Here is a 20,512-nt window from a genome sequence, read left to right on the forward strand (position 1 = left end):
CAGCCATCACGCATGTCATGTGATGATGATGAACTCCACGCAGAGGTTACGTCCTTTTGCCGTACAGTAATCACAGCCACCATGCATGTCATGTGATGATGATGAACTCCACGCACAGGTTACTTCCTTTTGCCATACACTAATAACAGCCATCACGCATGTCATGTGATGAACAAAATCCACACAAAGGTTACGTCCCTTTGCCGTACAGTAATCACTGTCACAATACGAATGGCATTTAATGATAACCAAACTCCACACAGAGGTAACGTCCGTTTGCCGTACAATAGTCTCTTTCACCACGCATATAACAAATTAAAGCAACCCAACATCAATGAAACAACCTCGTATAGCATGGACAAATGATACTTACGTGAAGTGAAAGCAAAATGTCAACATCAATCAATCAAAGACATGGTAAATTCAAGCTCTTTTTCAGAATCTCTCAATTCCCTACTGCGCTATGCTTCGTGATGTACTGTTGTGGGTGATTTGGCTAGGAAAAGTGCGTAATCATGAATGATTAGTGAGGCAGTTTCATTGGTTCCACAAAGAAACCTCTGCGAAAATTTGCACAGATACTTTACCAATGTTGTTCCATAGAATAAGTATTGTGGTGAAAGGTCGAACTCGGCCCGCCTGATTACTACTGACTATAAAGTTGTCCGGTTAGCGCAGTGGTTAGCGCACTCGCTTCTCACATAGGCGACCCGGGTTCGATTCCCGGCTCGGGCGCATGTGAGTTTGGTTCGTGGTCACCAAGCCGGACAAGTGGGTTTTCTCCGGGTTTTCCGGTTGCCCCCACAACACAAGACCACACTCTCGCATAAAATCGTGACAACGAGAGTGATTAATATAATGTTGTAATAACTTGTTTCACAATCGTTGTAAAATAAATATGTTTAAACTAAACTACTGATTATAAACCACCTATTAAGACCACTCGCCTGCGGTGACAACTGACAGTTCAGGTTATTGTAGAGTATTTAATTTCATTTTTCTCATGCATATTCGTGTAAACGATTTTTTTTCAGTAAAATTACCAAGGGTATGTATGAATATGAGTGCTGTGGTTGAGTCAAGCACTGTAAAGTTAAAGCGAAAAGCGACTCCAACGCACCCCCCCCCCCCCCCCCCTCCCAAAAAAAAACAGAGTCTGGTTAAAGCATTGTCAAGTCAACATACAGCAGGCTTAAGTTAAAAGTTGAGGTAAAGCGAAGTCAAGTGATAGTAAGGCCAAGTTATAGCAATGTTCAGTGAAAGCAATGTCAAGCCAGGACAAGTTACAGACCTACAGCAAATTCAAGTTATAGCAAGGTTAAGTTAAAACACGGTCAAGTCATAGTAATTCCAAGTTGTGCCAGATTATATATAGTAACGCTCAGTCATGCCAGGGCAAGATGAAATAACCCTAACTTTTTGGAAGGTAAACGCCGGGTCTTCGGGGACTGTGGTAGGGTTAAACATATCGAAGGCATCCATTGGGATGTGAGGAAATCTGCTATCCAGATTCGTCACCACGGCGTCGATAAACTTGTCGTGTGACAACCATCTAACGTCCTTTTGTGATTCCTTCGCATTATTCTATTCCAGGACCGTTACTAGAAAGAAACATTTGAAAAATCACAGAATATTTTGTGGTTGTAATACCCAGTTTTAAACAAAACCAGTTTATGTATCAAAAATCCATTGAGAAAATGAATTTGTGCTCATAACAGATTACAGGCATTTAATTGTTTGCCTGTTGTTAGCCTTCTTTGAATCTATTCCATGTAATTTATTTTGTCATGTTTTGCGCATATTTACTTGAATTTCTAATAGAAACACTGTTCTGACGCCACTTGCGTGATAAAACCGGAAAAGCTGTTCCACGATAGCCTTTTTAAGGAGGTATGAAACTTTCTCGATGGCTTTTGGGCTGGCTGACACCAGACGGTGGAAGACGCAGTGGTTCATCAGGATTTAGGGAACCATGGTCTGCAATTGTGCTGCGACGCCATTATTCTTTCCCAGCATTGCGGCGGCGCCATCGCTGCCAAACGCGCACATTATAGTGGCAGTTCGGCATCACACAGGAACAGGACGACAGCAGCCTGGATGGTGTCAGACTTCCGTTGTTAACTTTCACTAGCGAGCAAAACACGGTTTTACTGGCGTGTGTTAATGAAGGAAACATCATTACAAGAAAACAAACTTCCCACTTGGACATTGTCAAAACTCTCACATTTTGCGTAATTTCCCGTGGGTGTGTCAAGTTTATTTATAATTCCACTCTGGCAAGGCCCATTCGGCGACTGCTCCGGTCAAATTGTTTGTCATTATTTTTAGGTTTTTGGAACATAGTGCACAGACAGAATGTTACCCTGGTCTTAAACGTGCATCAGTGATAGCACTGTCACACAGGACTTCCACTTAACGTCCCTCCTGGGAGACGATTAGTTTTTTAGTGGATCGGCGGGAAAATCGTACTTACGACCCTTGGATTGACAGTCAAGTGTTTTACCACTTGACCACGGATCCGCCACGTGATCCTGTCAAACAATCGTGATGAGAAACTTTCGAGTTAACTTCAATGCATCCCAATCAAGGACCGTATCGACTGACTGAAATGTTGCTTGTCATTAAGATAGCTCCTCACAAAAAACACGGTACCTGTGTTAAGTTCTGCTATTTTATTTGTTTAATTAATGCAATCCAAAAAAGAACAATCATCGTGGAATCAATGTACAATGGGGTCACTTGACGAATGTTGGACAAGACACCACATGGTCAAAACCTCCCATGGACAAAACCTCCCATGCCATTTAAACTACGAGGTGGACAAAACCTCCCACGTAATTTTGACAAGGTGGACATAAACTTATTCATGGCAAATTCTTTAGGCATAAAGCGTTGATAGTTGTTGTTTACCATTGTCTAGTGGTCCACAACTGAGATTGCTCAAGTTAAGCCCATGTGGTCAAAAGTGATCACGTCCTGGGGGGGATAGGGGGTGGGGTCACTTGTTTAACATAAAGATGTATAGGGATATATTTGAAAAATCTTCTTGTCTGAAATTGCAAGACCTAGACCCTTGATCTTTGGTATGTAGCATCAAATTGTGGTCCAGTTTGTTCAAATCGCGCCCCAGTGGTCAAAACTGGTCCCGCCTCGTGGGTCACAAGTTAGAAACACTTTGGGATTTTTCCTGTCAGAGACCCTTGATGTTTTGTATAAAACATTTTCATGTTTATTCTGAAATAAAAATGTCTAGATAATAAAAATGTCTAGTTAGCGTATCTCAAATATTTTTTCCATCGCATATAATTCTGTAAATAAGAAAAGTACTACTGCGGGGAAGGAAACTCATATATACAAGTAATTTTTAAGTTCAATGCAGTTTTTTCCCTTTTCCTTATCATTATACCTCAGATTTTGCATACACTCAAAGAGTCCCCAACTTATTGGTAAGCTGGGTCTTTTTTCCTTTGTATTGCATACGACTATCAGTTTTTATCGTGCAGCGTAGGCAATATGAACTGCATTTATTTCCATTTTTTTTTGATAACGTATCTGTAAGTTAAGCTATATCTTTGACACTTCAAATATAGTTGGCGCCCCCTGGAGCGCTTAGCTGACTTATAAACTACTACATGTCAAATGGGCGTACTACCCAACAAATGTTTGTCCGAAGATTGTTTTCTTCACATATCCTAGATGAGCGATTCGGGGCCATCATGGCCTTCTTGTTTATTTAAAATGACATTTTTTATTCTTTTATCTCTCTCGCTCCATTTTTTGTTTTCCAAAACATTGTAGAACAAAACAATAATTTAGTTTGTCCTATTTTTTATGCGATGAAACAGTAGTGTGAAGATATGCAAGACACACGTATTGGAACGGCATTAGAAAGAATATAATTACATTAGTTGTCCATTCTTGTATAAGACAGAATGTCGCATTAGGTGTCAATTTTTAACGTATACATCCATATTAGCATTAGGCAGATGCAGGTGTCAACAAACGCTTTATCGTATTCATTCTAGCATTAAGCAGATGCAGGTGTCAACAGACGCTTTATCGTATCCATTCTAGCATTAGGCAGATGCAGGTGTCAACAAACGCTTTATCGTATTCATTCTAGCATTAGGCAGATGCAGGTGTCAACAAACGCTTTATCGTATTCATTCTAGGATTAGGCAGATGCAGGTGTCAACACACGCTTTATCGTATTCATTCTAGGATTAGGCAGATGCAGGTGTCAACAAACGCTTTATCGTATTCATTCTAGGATTAGGCAGATACAGGTGTCAACAAACGCTTTATCGTATCCATTCTAGGATTAGGCAGATGCAGGTGTCAACAAACGCTTTATCGTATTAATTCTAGGATTTATAATAAGGCGTACGTGTGTGTCAAAAAGTCGATGTTGCGTGTCTATTCAAGCACTAGGCATGCAGATGTAGTAGGTGTCAAAAAACACCCTTTATCGTATCCATTCAAGCACAAGGCAGATGCAGGTGTCCATTATAGCATAACACAGATATAGGCAGCTCTTTTTCGTGTTTTCTGGCATCAGGCAGATGGACGTGTCAATGGCTATATTTCGAGTCCATTCTACAAGTGTGCATTCTACCAACAGGCGAATTTAGGTGTCGCAAAAGCTATGTTTCGAGTCCTTCCTATCATTAGGCAGATGCAGATGTAAATAAACTATGACCGTGTCCATTCTACCAACAGGCGAATTTAGGTGTCGCAAAAGCTATGTTTCGTGTACTTTCTAACAGGAGACAGATACCGAGACATATATACCGTTAAAACAAATAAACACATTTGCTTCCAAATGTCTTTAAGGGTGTATGTGTCGCTTTCAGTTTCTTACATCTATAACAGTCGAATTTGCATACAAAAACACATTTAGCAAAAACAACATTTACAAGCTAGATTAGTTAATTAATTTACATGTATTTTATAACTAAAAATAAAGACATCCGTAATATTCAGTTGCAGTAATATGTTCATAGTCTCCCTTTTGACTGGATATTTTGATAACCAAGTGTCCTTTTTGGCACTGGGCCTGCTTGGTACTGCCTCATATAAACTCTGTTTGCAATTCTGGTACATATTTTATCAAAAGAAACAAGGCGCATGTGAATATCTTATTTAATTCAGATATACATAATGAGTTAATGACCATTATCGACATAGATTACAAACAATACATATAAACTGGATTGGTTAGTTTCCTATGAATCTACTTAACGTGGAAACCCGTTCTGAGGGCTTTTCCACTAGACACTTCTGCATTCGCGTAGACCGGGGGCCGGACAAAACCTCTCATAAACAAAACCTCCCATGCACAAAACCTCCCACACCATTTTGACAAGGAGGACAAAACATTCCTGATCTTTTTGAAGATCATAGTGGAAACAACATCCCGTCCTGGACATCAGATCCCATAAATGTCAGTATGGACACCAATTTATCAACACAACAAAGGTGGTTTTTCAAAAAGTGTTAAATAAATTCTTAATGTAAATGATTGCTATCAAACTGTTAATGAGCCTTGAGTGTAAAAATGATCTGCGATGTTTTGTCCACCCTGGCGAAATGATCTGCCATGTTTTGTCCACCATGGCAAAATGATCTAGGATCTTTTGTCCGACCAGTCAACATGATCTGCCATGTTTTGTCCACCCTGGCAAAATGATCTGCGATGTTTTTTCCACCCTGGCAAAATGATCTGGGATGTTTTGTCCACCCCATCAACATGATCTGCCATGTTTTGTCCACCATGGCAAAATGATCTGGGATCTTTTGTCCGACCAGTCAACATGATCTGCCATGTTTTGTCCACCCTGGCAAAATGATCTGGGATGTTTTGTCCACCCCGTCAACAAGATCTGGGATGTTTTGTCCACCCTGGCAAAATGATCTGGGATGTTTTGTCCACCCCGTCAACATGATCTGGGATGTTTTTTCCACCCTGGCAAAATGATCTGGGATGTTTTGTCCACCCTGGCAAAATGATCTGCCATGTTTTGTCCACCCTGGCAAAATGATCTGCGATGTTTTGTCCACCCTGGCAAAATGATCTGGGATGTTTTGTCCACCCCATCAACATGATCTGCCATGTTTTGTCCACCATGGCAAAATGATCTGGGATCTTTTGTCCGACCAGTCAACATGATCTGCCATGTTTTGTCCACCCTGGCAAAATGATCTGGGATGTTTTGTCCACCCCGTCAACAAGATCTGGGATGTTTTGTCCACCCTGGCAAAATGATCTGGGATGTTTTGTCCACCCCGTCAACATGATCTGGGATGTTTTTTCCACCCTGGCAAAATGATCTGGGATGTTTTGTCCACCCTGGCAAAATGATCTGCCATGTTTTGTCCACCCTGGCAAAATGATCTGCGATGTTTTGTCCACCCTGGCAAAATGATCTGGGATGTTTTGTCCACCCTGGCAAAATGATCTGGGATGTTTTGTCCACCCCATCAACATGATCTGCCATGTTTTGTCCACCATGGCAAAATGATCTGGGATCTTTTGTCCGACCAGTCAACATGATCTGCCATGTTTTGTCCACCCTGGCAAAATGATCTGGGATCTTTTGTCCGACCAGTCAACAAGATCTGGGATGTTTTGTCCACCCTGGCAAAATGATCTGGGATGTTTTGTCCACCCCGTCAACATGATCTGGGATGTTTTTTCCACCCTGGCAAAATGATTTGGGATGTTTTGTCCACCCCGTCAAAATGATCTGGGATGTTTTGTCCACCCCGTCAACATGATCTGGGATGTTTTTTCCACCCTGGCAAAATGATCTGGGATGTTTTGTCCACCTTATCAAAATGATGTAGAGGGTTTTGCCAACCTACTCAAAAATGCCATGGGCGGGTTTTGTCCATGGGATGTTTTGTCCTTCATTCGCATTAACTCACAAGCACGTCTGCAATCGCAGCACATAACAGAAACTGATGCATAACACGCACTTATGGAAAAAAAATCTTTAAATATTGCGAATACATAAATAAACTTGAATGAATATTTTCTTGTTTCAGCTGTACATATTGGAATGCCGTTGTACTTTGATTTCTATCTCAAATTGTGTTCAGCAAAGCCCCATCTTGAAACCTGAAAACAACAAAAGAACCATAATCATACCACATTCTTGCCCTTTTTTAATTAAATTACCAAACTATTCCTTCCTCCCTTACATTTCCACGGAGAGGTTTTAAAAAAAGATAGATGGATCGGAGTATACTTGAAATACATGTCCCTTGAGAAATAACGATATCGAATAAAGTAGCCGTCAGTATTGTTTTGTGACCTTTACCCAAGCGCGCCCCATTCCTAACTGATGTATGAAGTTTGATGAGGATTAGTTTTGCTCTTTCTGATAAATATTGGGACACATTTGAGTGTTTGATCTTGTGTAACCGCGTCAATTCCCAGTGGACTCATTGTTCTTAACTGACCTTCACAAGGTCGTAACACCAATAGTGCTTGTCAGGTGAAGTACGTCTGTCATCGAGCCACTGTTGGACCTTGTTAACACCAAGTGGGCTTTTTCACTGACCGTGACAATGTCGTAACTCCAATATTGATTGTCACTGCTAGACCGCGGTAACCCCCAGTGGGCTTATTCTTGTTCAGTGACCGTGACAAGGTCGTAACCCCAATACTGTTAGTCATATGACGTACGTCTGTCGACGAGTTTCTGTTGGACCGTGTTAACTCCCAGTGGGCTCATTCACTGACCGTGACAATGTCGTAGCCTAAAAGTATATGTCCTCTTGCCACTGTTGGACCGCATTAACCCTAAGTGAACTCATTGTTGTTAACTGACCGTAACAAGGTAGTAACCCCAATAGTTTTTGACACGTGACATATGTTTGTCTTCGAGTTACTATTGGACCGCGTTTACACCCATTGGGCTCATTCTTCTTCACTGACTGTGACAAGGTCGTAACCCCAATAGTGTTTCTCATGTGACGGATGTCTGTCCACTGGTCACTACTTGACCGTGGTAACTCCCAGTGGACTCATTCTTGTTCACAGACCGTCACAATGTCGTAACCCCAATAGTGTTTGTAACGCGACGTACGTCTCTCGTTTAATTTATGTTGGGCATGCGCATAGTTATTTTACGGGCTGCTCGGCTCGTCCCGGTAGTTTCAAGCAACCACTTAGATACCACTAAGATGATGGGCCCATTTTTATGTTAAGAATGTTTGCAATGACGTAATATGTTAAAAATGTACGTCACATAACCGTTTTGTCATGTACTTGGGACGGGAGTTTTGATAAATAAAATTGGGAACTCAGAAAATATCTTTGAAGAAAATTTCTAAGCAATAATAAGATGCTATATGGGTAAACTTAATTACACACTTTGAATGGATTTGTATGAAACATCAACAGGAACTAGACGTGACGTCGAATCATCAATCATTTCTTAATTAGTATTTCTGTACACCCTTCCGACCAAGATAAATGAAAGTTTGTGTTTAGACAGTGCAAGTCTGCGGAAAAATAGTCTCCCATAGAAAATACAATGGCATCTTTATTCATGAATGTTATTATTTATATACCACGCTCATTTTCGCACACCTAGCAGGTTCTCCTACCACCCGGGGTAGCATATAGACATTTAATTACGTCTGCAAACGAAGGTATGAGGCGGTAGAGAATTGTTACCAAGCAAAACTGTCATAATTCCAGCAACCATTATCTTTAGTTATTTCCAGACTTCTAAGGCCAAACACATGTGTGATAGTTTGTTTCTGGTTTCACTGACAAACAATTATTGGGTATGTCGGTTGGAATCTATTATTTCTTATTTGGTTGTCAATGAGTTAATTCTGTCTGAAAATCATTTTTACACTGAAAACTGTTGCCATTTTGTACGGATATATTTCAACGTCAATCCCTTGGTCATTCGGAATACCTCTGTCATTTTCCATCGAAAGCAACTTCGGATGTATATTGACGGTTTACACTGTCAAAAATCTTTACTTTTAACTACGCTGCACGTAGATCGCGTAGTAATTTCAATTTAGCAGTTAAACTTGATGACTTTGCTCTTGGGAATGTTAATTATTTATGTAATCATACAATTCATTGGCAACTAATCCAAACTTAGTTATAAAAAATACACGTTAAAACACTAAACTTATGTTGTTTTCGGTGAAGGAAAGCCGAGGTGTTCCGAATGTTACTTGATAGATTGAACTACTAAAATGAATCCCGAAAGTAAGCCACAATAATGTGCGTTAGAGAAGCATTTTAACCTTAGGACATTGGTTATGTTCACCTTCACGATAATGGTTAGTATAGAGTTGCCAAAACAAAAATCGCCAGAAGACTCTGAAGCGGCTGTTTATATAGACTACAAAAACCCTACTAAATGAACTCAGAAACAAAATTGTCCGCTGACAACACAAAATTAGGATCGGGTGCAAAAAGAGTAGGTCGGGGATCTGGAAACAGACATTCGTTTGTGTTTTGCCTAACTATTTCGCATGAGAGAACAGTATGTAGTTTGGGCTTTGCGATATTTCCTTTTTGATTGATGTCCTACATGTACTAAGTAGTAACACATCTTTTTTATGGCACCCCATTTTACAGCTTGTTAATGGAAGCTTACCTTGGCCGGGATCCTCCCTACCAAATGCATACTTTCTGTAGCCAAAATACTTAGAAATGCCTTGACATGAAACTAGTACTGGTATGTTATTATTCGCCAAAGAGTGAACTAAATTATCAGTAAAAGCTTATGTTTTTTGTCCAATAGCACGGCTGTTTTATTCAAATCTGCTGTACAATTACATTGGTAAATCGGCAGGTAGACGTTATTCAATTGAATCAGGCGAATAGGCAGATTTATACAGAGGCTTGGATCAGAATACTAGAAATAATATCGAACACTAAGCCAGTTCAGTGGTCAACATTATATGTTGTCTAATGATAACGCAGTATTTCTCTATTTATCCAATACATTTATTTCAGTAAATCAGCAGTCAGCCGTTTTTGATTTTAATCAGGTGAAGCGGTAGATATAAACAGTGGCTGGTCTAGTAAGCGGGTAGTTTACATATTACATGAATAATGTAGACCACTCGAAAACAAGTGCGTCGCATAAAACCATCTATTTTTTGTAAGTACGTACTAAAAATCTTTAACCACAACAGTGTTAATATGAATTTATAAAAAATAAAATGGATATTCGATTGAGACCATGTATTTGTATAAATACATACTACTTTCAACCATTTGCTTATCAGCTGGTCTTCTTATTTCTCAAAATTAATTAGCCCATTCAGCTATAACACTCTCAGACTCGTCATTTACAAAAACATGTTTTCTTGAAACACAATCTACAGAAGTGTGTTGTTCAAATCCCTTTATAATTAGCTTCTGTCAACGGCATCAGTCGCTCAGAAACTTTCTTCGAGTGTATTGATGAAATACACCAAGTTTTGTAGCATTGATTTTTATTTGTTTTATGTGTAATATTCCTGCAGATATTCCAATCTGATTGTACTTTTTGTTGAAGTAATAAAACCTGCTTTGTTGGAGATTTCAATATCATGATTTATACTTTCTGAAAATATTTAGATTTGATTCGGTTGCTTTTCCGAAATTCGTGCCTTTTAAAAATAGGATATTTTATAGATAAATAACTAGATATATTAAAATAAATAAAGCCGACATAAAAAAAATCTAAAATGAGCTCATAGTCTATGATTTTCAGGGAGGGATCCTAAATTTGGAGGACATGCAACTTGGGGCCGCACCTTTGGACGTACGCCGCGCGCACCACAGATTCGAAACGTTTAGTGTTGAAATGAGGCTTTGGGGTGGGGGAGTCGAGGGTTCCTCCCCCGAAAACGTTTTGGCTATTTTCAGTGATTTTAGGTTTACAATTCGAAACGTTAATTATATAATTTTCATAAATCTGACATTGACTTTATTCTGTATTGCTTAATGGGCAGTTTAAATGATTCAGACATTAGCCTTATTGCTAGGTTGGCCATTTCTAAGACTCAGACATTTATCGTATTACGTTATTGGCCATTTCTAAGACTCAGACATTTATCGTATTACGTTATTGGCAATTTCAAAGACTCAGACATTTACCTTATTACGTTATGGGCATGTTCTAAGACTCAGACATTTACCTTATTACGTTATGGACATGTTCTAAGACTCAGACATTTACCTTATTACGTTATGGACAAGTTCTAAGACTCATACATTTACCTTGTTACGTTATGGGTAATTTCAAAGACTCAGACATTTACCTTATTACGTTATTTCATTGACTCAGACATTTACCTTATTACGTTATTGACAATTTCAAAGACTCAGACATTTACCTTATTACGTTATGGGCAATTTCAAAGACTCAGACATTCACCCTTTTACGTTATGGGCAATTTCAAAGACTCAGACATTTACCTTATTACGTTATGGGCATGTTCTAAGACTCAGACATTTACCTTATTACGTTATGGACATGTTCTAAGACTCAGACATTTACCTTTTTACGTTATGGGCAATTTCAAAGACTCAGACATTTATCTTCTTACGTTATGTGCAATTTCAAAGACCCAGACATGTACCCTTTTACGTTATGGGCAATTTCAAAGACTCAGACATTTATCTTCTTACGTTATGGGCAATTTCAAAGACTCAGACATTTATCTTCTTACGTTATGGGCAATTTCAAAGACTCAGACATTTACCTTATTACGTTATGGGTAATTTCAAAGACTCAGACATTTACCTTGTTACGTTATGGGTAATTTCAAAGACTCAGACATTTACCTTATTACGTTATGGGCAATTTCAAAGACTCAGACATTTACCTTATTACGTTATGGGCATTTTCAAAGACTCAGACATTTACCTTATTACGTTATTTCATTGACTCAGACCTTTACCTTATTACGTTATGGGCAATTTCAAAGACTCAGACATTTACCTTATTACGTTATGGGTAATTTCAAAGACTCAGACATTTACCTTATTACGTTATGCCTTATGGGCATTTTCTAAGACTCAGACATTTACCTTATTACGTTATTGACAATTTCAAAGACTCAGACATTTACCTTATTACGTTATGGGCAATTTCAAAGACTCAGACATTTACCTTATTACGTTATTGACAATTTCAAAGACTCAGACATTTACCCTTTTACGTTATGGGCATGTTCTAAGACTCAGACATTTACCTTATTACGTTATTGACAATTTCAAAGACTCAGACATTTACCTTATTACGTTATTTCATTGACTCAGACATTTACCTTATTACGTTATGCCTTATGGGCAATTTCAAAGACTCAGACATTTACCTTATTACGTTATTTCATTGACTCAGACATTTACCTTATTACGTTATTGACAATTTCAAAGACTCAGACATTTACCTTATTACGTTATGGGCAATTTCAAAGACTCAGACATTTACCCTTTTACGTTATGGGCAATTTCAAAGACTCAGACATTTACCTTATTACGTTATGGGCATGTTCTAAGACTCAGACATTTACCTTATTACGTTATGGACATGTTCTAAGACTCAGACATTTACCTTTTTACGTTATGGGCAATTTCAAAGACTCAGACATTTATCTTCTTACGTTATGTGCAATTTCAATGACCCAGACATGTACCCTTTTACGTTATGGGCAATTTCAAAGACTCAGACATTTATCTTCTTACGTTATGGGCAATTTCAAAGACTCAGACATTTATCTTCTTACGTTATGGGCAATTTCAAAGACTCAGACATTTACCCTTTTACGTTACGTGCAAGTTCAAAGACTCAGACATTTACCTTATTACGTTATTTCATTGACTCAGACATTTACCTTATTACGATATTTCATTGACTCAGACATTTACCTTATTACGTTATTTCATTGACTCAGACATTTACCTTATTGCCTCATGGGCAAGTTCAATGTGTCAGGCATTACCTTACTGCATAATGGGCATTTTCATTGAGTCAGACACGTACCATATTGCCTAATGGACAATTTCACCGAATCAGACATTTACCTTATTACGTTATTTCATTGACTCAGACATTTTTCTTATTACGTTATGTGCAATTTCAAAGACTCGGACATTTACCTTATTTGGTTATGGGCAATTTACAAAGACTCAGACTGTACCTCTATACGTCAAGTGTATGACGTCAGCTCTTCTTGCTCTTCGTGTGCTTTTTGATGTCCACGTGTTCATAGACGTTTTCGTCTGAAAGAGATTTATTTTAGACGTTGAGCTTTTTTACAAAACCTTTTTTAAATCAAAATTGATGTAAAAATGGATTGAAATGGAAGTACATTTTACATCATGTGACTTTCTGGAGACAGCAAGGCAATTTCAAAATATTTAGTGTCTTTAACATACACAAGTTAATATCTGTTCGCTCAAACCGGACACTTTTGAGTTTATATTATAATACAGTCGAACCCCGTTGGCTCGAACTCGCTTGACTCGATTTCCTCGTTTGCTCGAACTAAATGTTAAGGACCGATTTATTTCTTCTGAAGGTAAACATTACCGCTTGGCTCGAATTTCCCGATTCTCGAGGTATTTTCGCCGGTCCCTGCGATTTCGAGCTAACCGGGTTCGACTGTATGTCAAATAGTTTTTTCAATGACTGAGTATGATAAAGATAAATCATTATAACCAAGCGAACAACATGCTTATATCAACCTGGGGGTAAGATTACATTATTGGTCCCAGTATCAACCAACAGCAAAAAAGTCTAATCATTAATTATTATATACGTGTAATGTAGTTTTTTACCGAGAGATCATATCTAGGTGGATAAAACCGCACAGTCCCAACACACAATGCATATAGAGAATATGAACTCAATATTGTTTTTTAAAACAACTTTCATTTAATGTTTTCCCATAAAACTTCATTTAACAAAGCGCCGCAAAATAGGACCCACAAGCTCGTCTGTCGTTGTTGTATGATTTTCGGTCAGTAAAAGGCAACACTCAACAATTATATAACCCAGATTTATGGGCTTTGCTTTCCATGTGCGTATTGTATCTGGCAAGCTATTGTGCAGAGAAACCAGGGGTGGATCCAGGAATTGACGTAAGAGGGGGCGTAACTTAAAGGCACACGCTTTTGACATGCGCCCCACCCCTCAGAACCGAAATCTATTCGGTTTAAGATGTTGGGAGAGGTGTCTGGGGTACTCCCCAATATTTTTGTTCAAGTCCGAAATAGTGCATTTCTGGCGAATTCTTCCTCAAAATTGACATAAAAAGTAAACGATTTTAGGGAGGGATGCGCGCGCGTTGCGCCCGCCCAAAATAAAATCTGTTATAGGCAACTCCAATACATGGAGGCTATTGAAATACCTTGAGTTGGGTCTTCGAAAATATGAAGAGCTAAAACATGGTTGAAATTATATTTATCGTCTCACCATCATACAAGGAAGGATCATCACTGTGGATGGACCCTGCCTGATACACCAGATTATCCACCGCGTTCGCCGTGGCCGCAGCCCCTGTCGGCTTGTCGGCCTTGACCTTGACCTTGTCCTTGAGCCTGCTGAAGAAGCGTGGCGGACCCTGTCGCATCATGTTACCGAAGGAGCGCGACAGACGCTTGTTTATAGTCTCGTCTGATTGGCTCTTCCTGTATGAGGGTACAATACTTTTTTTAAAGCAAAGTAAATAAAATAAATTAAACCTTAAAAAATAAAATGCAGGATCTACAACCATTGCATATAGCTTTCCACACCAGATGTTTAGTACAAGTATACATTGCATATGGCGTGTCTATCTACCGGTGCAAATCGATAACATGAAATCAATCGGAACGCCGAGGAGTTCCCACTAATTCACGTCCTAAACATATATTCAGATGGTGGTATCTAGGATTTCCTATGAAATCTACGCTGCACCTACATGTATTTCTAATGGAGTCCTTTTGGTTAGTGCTGAAGAGACAACAGACCGGAAGGGACGGCCTGTTATACGAGGGGGGTGGTTAAAACCCCTAGATATTTTATCGAAGAGACCCATTGGATCTTATAACTAGTGTCCAAAATATAGCACAGACACACGGGAGACACATTTGCTGTGATTAACCAGTACTGAATACGCCCCAAGTTTATCTTTGTAACCGTTTCCATCGAGCGCCAGCTAGAGGCCACCGGTCCATTTGTACGCTGCCTTTGTTATCACTCGACTCTCATCGGAATCATGCTATACAATACCTCTCTATGCTGTTATTACGTGCTGAAATTCATTTATAGCGTTAAAAGCATACCTTTGCGGTAGGACGACGTCACTTCCTGTGCTGTTCGGGGATCCCGCTACGTAGTCCTCATAAGCCATGTCGTTATGGCGAATCAGCTCCTCGAACGAATCCTTGCTGTAAACGGGAACATATAGGATTGGATGATTCCAAAAAAAAAGTTTAGCCAACTTTTAACTGATTTAATGTTTAGAGCACTTTAACAATCATTCTGCAACAGAACTTAACACAGCTCCCCCACCCCTTTACCCCACCCTTTTGATTTCCCTAGTTCTGGTTCAGATATGCCGAGACTATATGTATAAGGCCAAAAAAATGGTTTGGTGAGGGTTACATTCATTTCTAAAACAGGTAGGTAGGTAGTCTTCTTGAAAATAAAATAAGAGAATATATAAGGCTTTTTGTAAGAATGATATTGTCATCTTTGGATAATGTTGTAAAAGTAATCTTCTGTATTATTTAAAGCTTTAAAGCTGCACTCTCACAGATTGAACATTATTGACAACTTTGTTTTATGTTTTGTCTTGGAACTAGCCAATTTTTGCAATAATCCATGAAAACAGTTATATAAGACTGCTGACAAAAATAAAATAGATCGCAGATTTTTTTTATTTAAGTTTAAAAATTGATGTTTTATGCATTTTTATTAAACCGTTAGTCCATAAAACATTATTTTCGAACGGAATTATGAAAATCTGCTATCTGATCTTTTGTCACTGGTTTGCAGACATTTACGCAATTTTTTTCTCATTCCGAGACAAAAAGTTGACAAGTACGCTGGACGGATTCCATTAATCAGTGCGTTTTGCTGTCGGTACGGTTTTAACTTTTAACAAATTCTCATTCTCAAGTGGTAAAATTTCAAAATGAAATTCCATAAATCAAGCATGTTCAATATGAACATCCGCCATCTAGACTTGTTTACCAAATGAAAATAGTTTGAAAGCGGTCACAGGTTATTACATTTAGTACATGTATACCCATCCGACCTTATGACTATTGACAGTGTTAGATAAGACAGAGTTATAACATTTATAATCAAAGTCATAAATAAGGTTCTCAAGCAAATTTGTTTGATTTCAGAATTATTGAAACAGAGTTTATACGGTTTTCCGTACGGGTCATCGTGTCTTCGCCCTTATGCGAAGGAGCGAAGACGCTAAGTGACGACTACAAAGACACGAAAGTACAAAGGGAAAAGTACAGATGAGATGGAGCGAAAACCATTCGCTTCTTCGTCTTCGTACTTTCGTTCCTTCGCGTGTTCCCTTTCTTGATTTCGCCGCGTTGTCCTTTCGCGTCTTCGATAGCTCCTTCGCGTAAGTGCGACGACACGGTGTCCGCGACGGAACATCGTATGTTTATGATTTTACCTGATCTTTTCCAAAGGGCATCCAATAAACACACTTTTGTCTGGGAACATGAAGTAGTTAGGCGGAAAACCAAGACACTGCTGTACAGTCAACATCATCTGATGGCGCGCGGGAACCAAAAGACAATCCCGTACTCGGTTATCAATATGGCGTCGTTCTTCGTCTGGTTCGAAGTTTTGAAGAGGAGAAATTAATGCTACAGCTTCAGTTACAAAGTTTGTGACGGTAATTTCTGAAGAAATCGGAAGACATGTCCACATTGTATTGAAATCGGCAAGAAAATCGACTTTAATCGGGAGTTCCGGTCTATGCCGAAACACCTCGTCAATCGAGAACCCTTCCACTTTCGAAGCAGACGGTAATTCGTGAATGGCGATTTCTAAATCTGCTGGAATCATCATTTTCTCAAATGACCAGTTCTCTGTTCTTTTCTCACAATTTATGACAGCAAAAGAGCCATAAGACTTCGATTTTAATTTCACTTTGTGCATTTTGGTTTCTAGAGTTTTGAATTTAAGTACATCGCCCATTTGTAACGAGTATTGTATAGGGGAGTCAGACGCCACATCTTGCATGACCTTTACAAATAAGTCCTCGTTCAATTGTTCTGAAAACGCGTCTTTAAGATCCTTAATTGCGTAAAATTTTCTGAGTACTTTTCTAAACCGTCCATTCATCTTCCTGTCAAGAGTAAAATACGAATCTTTTGACTGCGCCAACAGTCTGTCATGGCGTTCAATTTTGTGGATAATTAACTCACAGCCTGGCTCCAGACTATGGTTAAACTCTACTGGCATGTCCTTGTAATGGACTAGTCTGGCTAGGACGGGGAAATCTTCGTGGTAGGTGTCCAGAAGCTCGCTGAGTGTGTACACCTTGAAGGGTGGGGGTTGACCGGAAACGTCCTCAATCTCGCAACCGGAAACTGGCATCTCGTAGTCGTCCGTGACAAACGTTTTCACCTGAAAAGAGAGCAGATGCGGTGTTTGCAGAGAAAAGGTGTGCTCGTCGAAGAACGGTCCGAACCCGATGGCGACGGTAAATAAGCGCAACCGCCACCCCACCCCCGCCACAACTCCACTCAAACCAAGGAAAAGGAAACACTTATAATGTTTAATTTGGCCTGCTCGAGTGAGATTGTTGTTCAGGCGCATTATAAGTATCTTCCATGGCCGATAGCGTAAGAAATGTTCATCCCAACCTAATCGTTTTGCTATAACGAGGTTTACCAAGGTTCTGAAGAACACCCTGCGCGTGGATTGAGATGAACCTTTTAGTCACGAGCAGCCATGGTAGATTTTTTGCCCACCTCAGTTTAGTGTTTTTCGCAGTGCAAAAGCTTGTTTGAAGGACCAAAACAAATATGGTTAAACAAGCATTTAATTTATTTAGTTTTGAGGTTCAATACTTATCAAGCATAACACATACATCGTTATTATGTTTTTGTGTAAAAATAGTCCAAAACAACCTGATCAACAATGTCTTGCGGCTTTGTGGTGATTGCAAATATTTTAAGAAAGGTATTTGCATTCTTGTAACCAGCAGGGGCATACCTAGGCATACTCCAGTAAGCCCAGGCGTACATATGAATTAAGGTTTCCGCGAAATGGCCAGTAAAAGTCCCACGTCAGGGGATATTGGTCCCGTCCAAACCCCATATATCATATTGCGACCAGAATATAAAAATACCTTTACCTAGTGTACGGGCGTACTTTTCAAAATGATTCAGGTACGCCCCTGACCAGGAAATGAATTTAACCAACTATTTTGCATTATTTTCCTGATTATCTTTGTAATTTGAACAGATGTCATCAATAACCCTCAAGACATTATTGACTGGCTAGTTTGGAGTATTTTGACACAAGAATATATTTATATTATCGACTGACTTTCCTGAAAAAAATGCATATTCTTTTTTATCCAAAATCTGATAAAAATATTTTTCGCAAAATTTGCTTAACTCCTTTTACCCCAAAACATATGCTAAGAATGTATTTTCTACTCCTTGAACATATTGTTCCTAAAAACTAAGTTAAACATGAACTTTTCGAACATTTTAAATTTTCCCCACCCACTTTTGTATTGACAAAGGCCCTTAAACGTAATTTTGTAAAAATGTATTTTATTTTTTACATACGGGTATTTGTTTATCTCTGCCCTTGGGCAAGATAAGGATTTCCAGCATGGCTAAATATCGAAATCTACTTATCTGGGGGTGGGAGAAACCTTTTTTCTCAAACCTTAAAGTCAAGATTAGAATGCTGGAAAGTTTTTTGCGAGCGTTGACAGATTAGGTATTGAATGTAGATTATTAAAAAAGTCCGTGTTTGTTTTTTCAGTCTGTCATGTAACCAATACAGATAGTTGTCCCATTTTGTTTTAAATGGAGGACGTACGGAATATCAATTTCAGCTGCACGGTAGTTTTTGTGAGCGGAATATAATTATGCACACTGTCTGCATTGTAAACAAGTGGATCCTTTTACAAGTTTAACACATAATAATGCATTGATTAATAAAACGGATTGAGCCGGATTTATCCAGTTCATGCTAACATACTTTTATCCTTATTAGCAAATTTAACTTGTTATTTGATATACTATAACGTACACGCGAAGACAAAGCAACGCAAAATATTGCACAAAATAATAAGTTTGCAAATAAATTCATTATTTCACGCATCACTGATTATGCCAATTCAACCTAATTAAGCCTGGCCTAAAATATGAAAACGATAAGGTTTTTCGAATTATTTGCGTTGTACATACAGCAGTGTATATTTTATTGACTCAAGAAATGGTATATTTGAACCAGTGGTTTGTATAAATAATTTAAATTCCATTTGAGCTTATTAAAATAAAGATGCGTTAATGTTTTATTGGTTGTCATTAATGGGTGGGGTACCTTAATATCAAGACTGAGGGGGACCTTCCAGACATCTTGTTGAAATTCGCTGGGGGAGGCGGCCAGGAACATGTTGGGGCTGTGGAAGGTCAAGAGGCCGGTGTAGGTCAGGGGCAGTCCCATAATCCTCTGTAGAACGTCACCGGAACTACTCCCTCCCATGTTTGAGTACATCGCCCCGTCCCCGTCCGCCATATCCGAGACTAGACTCAGACTGACATGGTCTTTTGAGAGTTGCAACTTCCGGTCAACTTGACCAAGATCGAGTATTTCCTTTAAGGTGTAGGAGTTTTCGTCTTCTTCTGCTGTAAAATCGCCTCGACATTCGGCAGGTAGTTCGATTACATTGCCGTCGGCGTCCTTGCATTGCAAATATACCCGGCGGTCGGACGGACGGCGTATCTGTCGTACAAATCTGAAAACCTCGCCAGATTTAACGATCGCCGGCAGATAGGGATCGTCGTAAAATATGTTCGCTTTGAAATATGTCGGACATACTTTTAACAAATCTTCTACTGTTTTATAAACAGTTCGAGGTTTGTCGGGTCGTTTAAAGTCCGGATACGGAAGTAAGATGTTAAATTTAACTTGAGTATTCGGAGACACTTGAACTATCTTTTTCCCCACCTCTGCATCGTTAAACGATAATGTCACATTGTCCACCGCTAACGTCCTCAACAAAAGAATCATTCCTTTCTGAATATTGCACGCAGATTTCTTCAACGACCCGATATCCGAACCTCCAACAACTTCGACCCATTTTGGTAAATCAAAACATTCACAAAATTCATTTAAACTAAATATATCCCTATTTTCACTGGTATTTCCGTCACTCTTTTCCGCCATGTTTACATATACTGACTGTTATACTCGCTCATCTATTATGGAATGTTCATCGCTGTATATTGACTCACCTGTGTAATTTACCTGTAAAACAGTAGTCT

At 39.0% G+C, this 20,512-nt stretch overlaps 1 protein-coding gene across 1 annotated transcript; it reads right to left on the reverse strand.

Annotated features, from left to right (window-relative positions):
• Positions 1-5,130: 5,130 nt before the first annotated feature.
• Positions 5,131-20,478, reverse strand: LOC128214377 (uncharacterized). The gene is made up of 6 exons (XM_052920802.1): positions 19,569-20,478; positions 16,666-17,627; positions 15,305-15,409; positions 14,454-14,668; positions 13,177-13,258; positions 5,131-7,120 (listed from the first exon to the last, which is right to left on the reverse strand). The coding sequence occupies exons 1-5, from the start codon at positions 20,412-20,414 to the stop codon at positions 13,200-13,202; spliced, it is 2,187 nt and encodes a 728-aa protein (XP_052776762.1). The 5' UTR covers positions 20,415-20,478; the 3' UTR covers positions 5,131-7,120; positions 13,177-13,199.
• Positions 20,479-20,512: the final 34 nt, after the last annotated feature.

This window comes from Mya arenaria, chromosome 13 (genome assembly GCF_026914265.1).
Source record: "Mya arenaria isolate MELC-2E11 chromosome 13, ASM2691426v1".
Taxonomy (NCBI): Eukaryota; Metazoa; Mollusca; class Bivalvia; order Myida; family Myidae; genus Mya; species Mya arenaria.

Coding starts and splice junctions, on each gene's coding strand:
- LOC128214377 (XM_052920802.1), bottom strand. CDS start 20,414: ATGGCGGAAAAGAGTGACGGAAATACCAGTGAAAATAGGGATATATTT. Junction 15,410..16,665: donor TGCCCTTTGGAAAAGATCAG/GTAAAATCATAA, acceptor TCCCGTTTACAG/CAAGGATTCGTTCGAGGAGC. Junction 14,669..15,304: donor GACGTCGTCCTACCGCAAAG/GTATGCTTTTAA, acceptor ACCCTCATACAG/GAAGAGCCAATCAGACGAGA.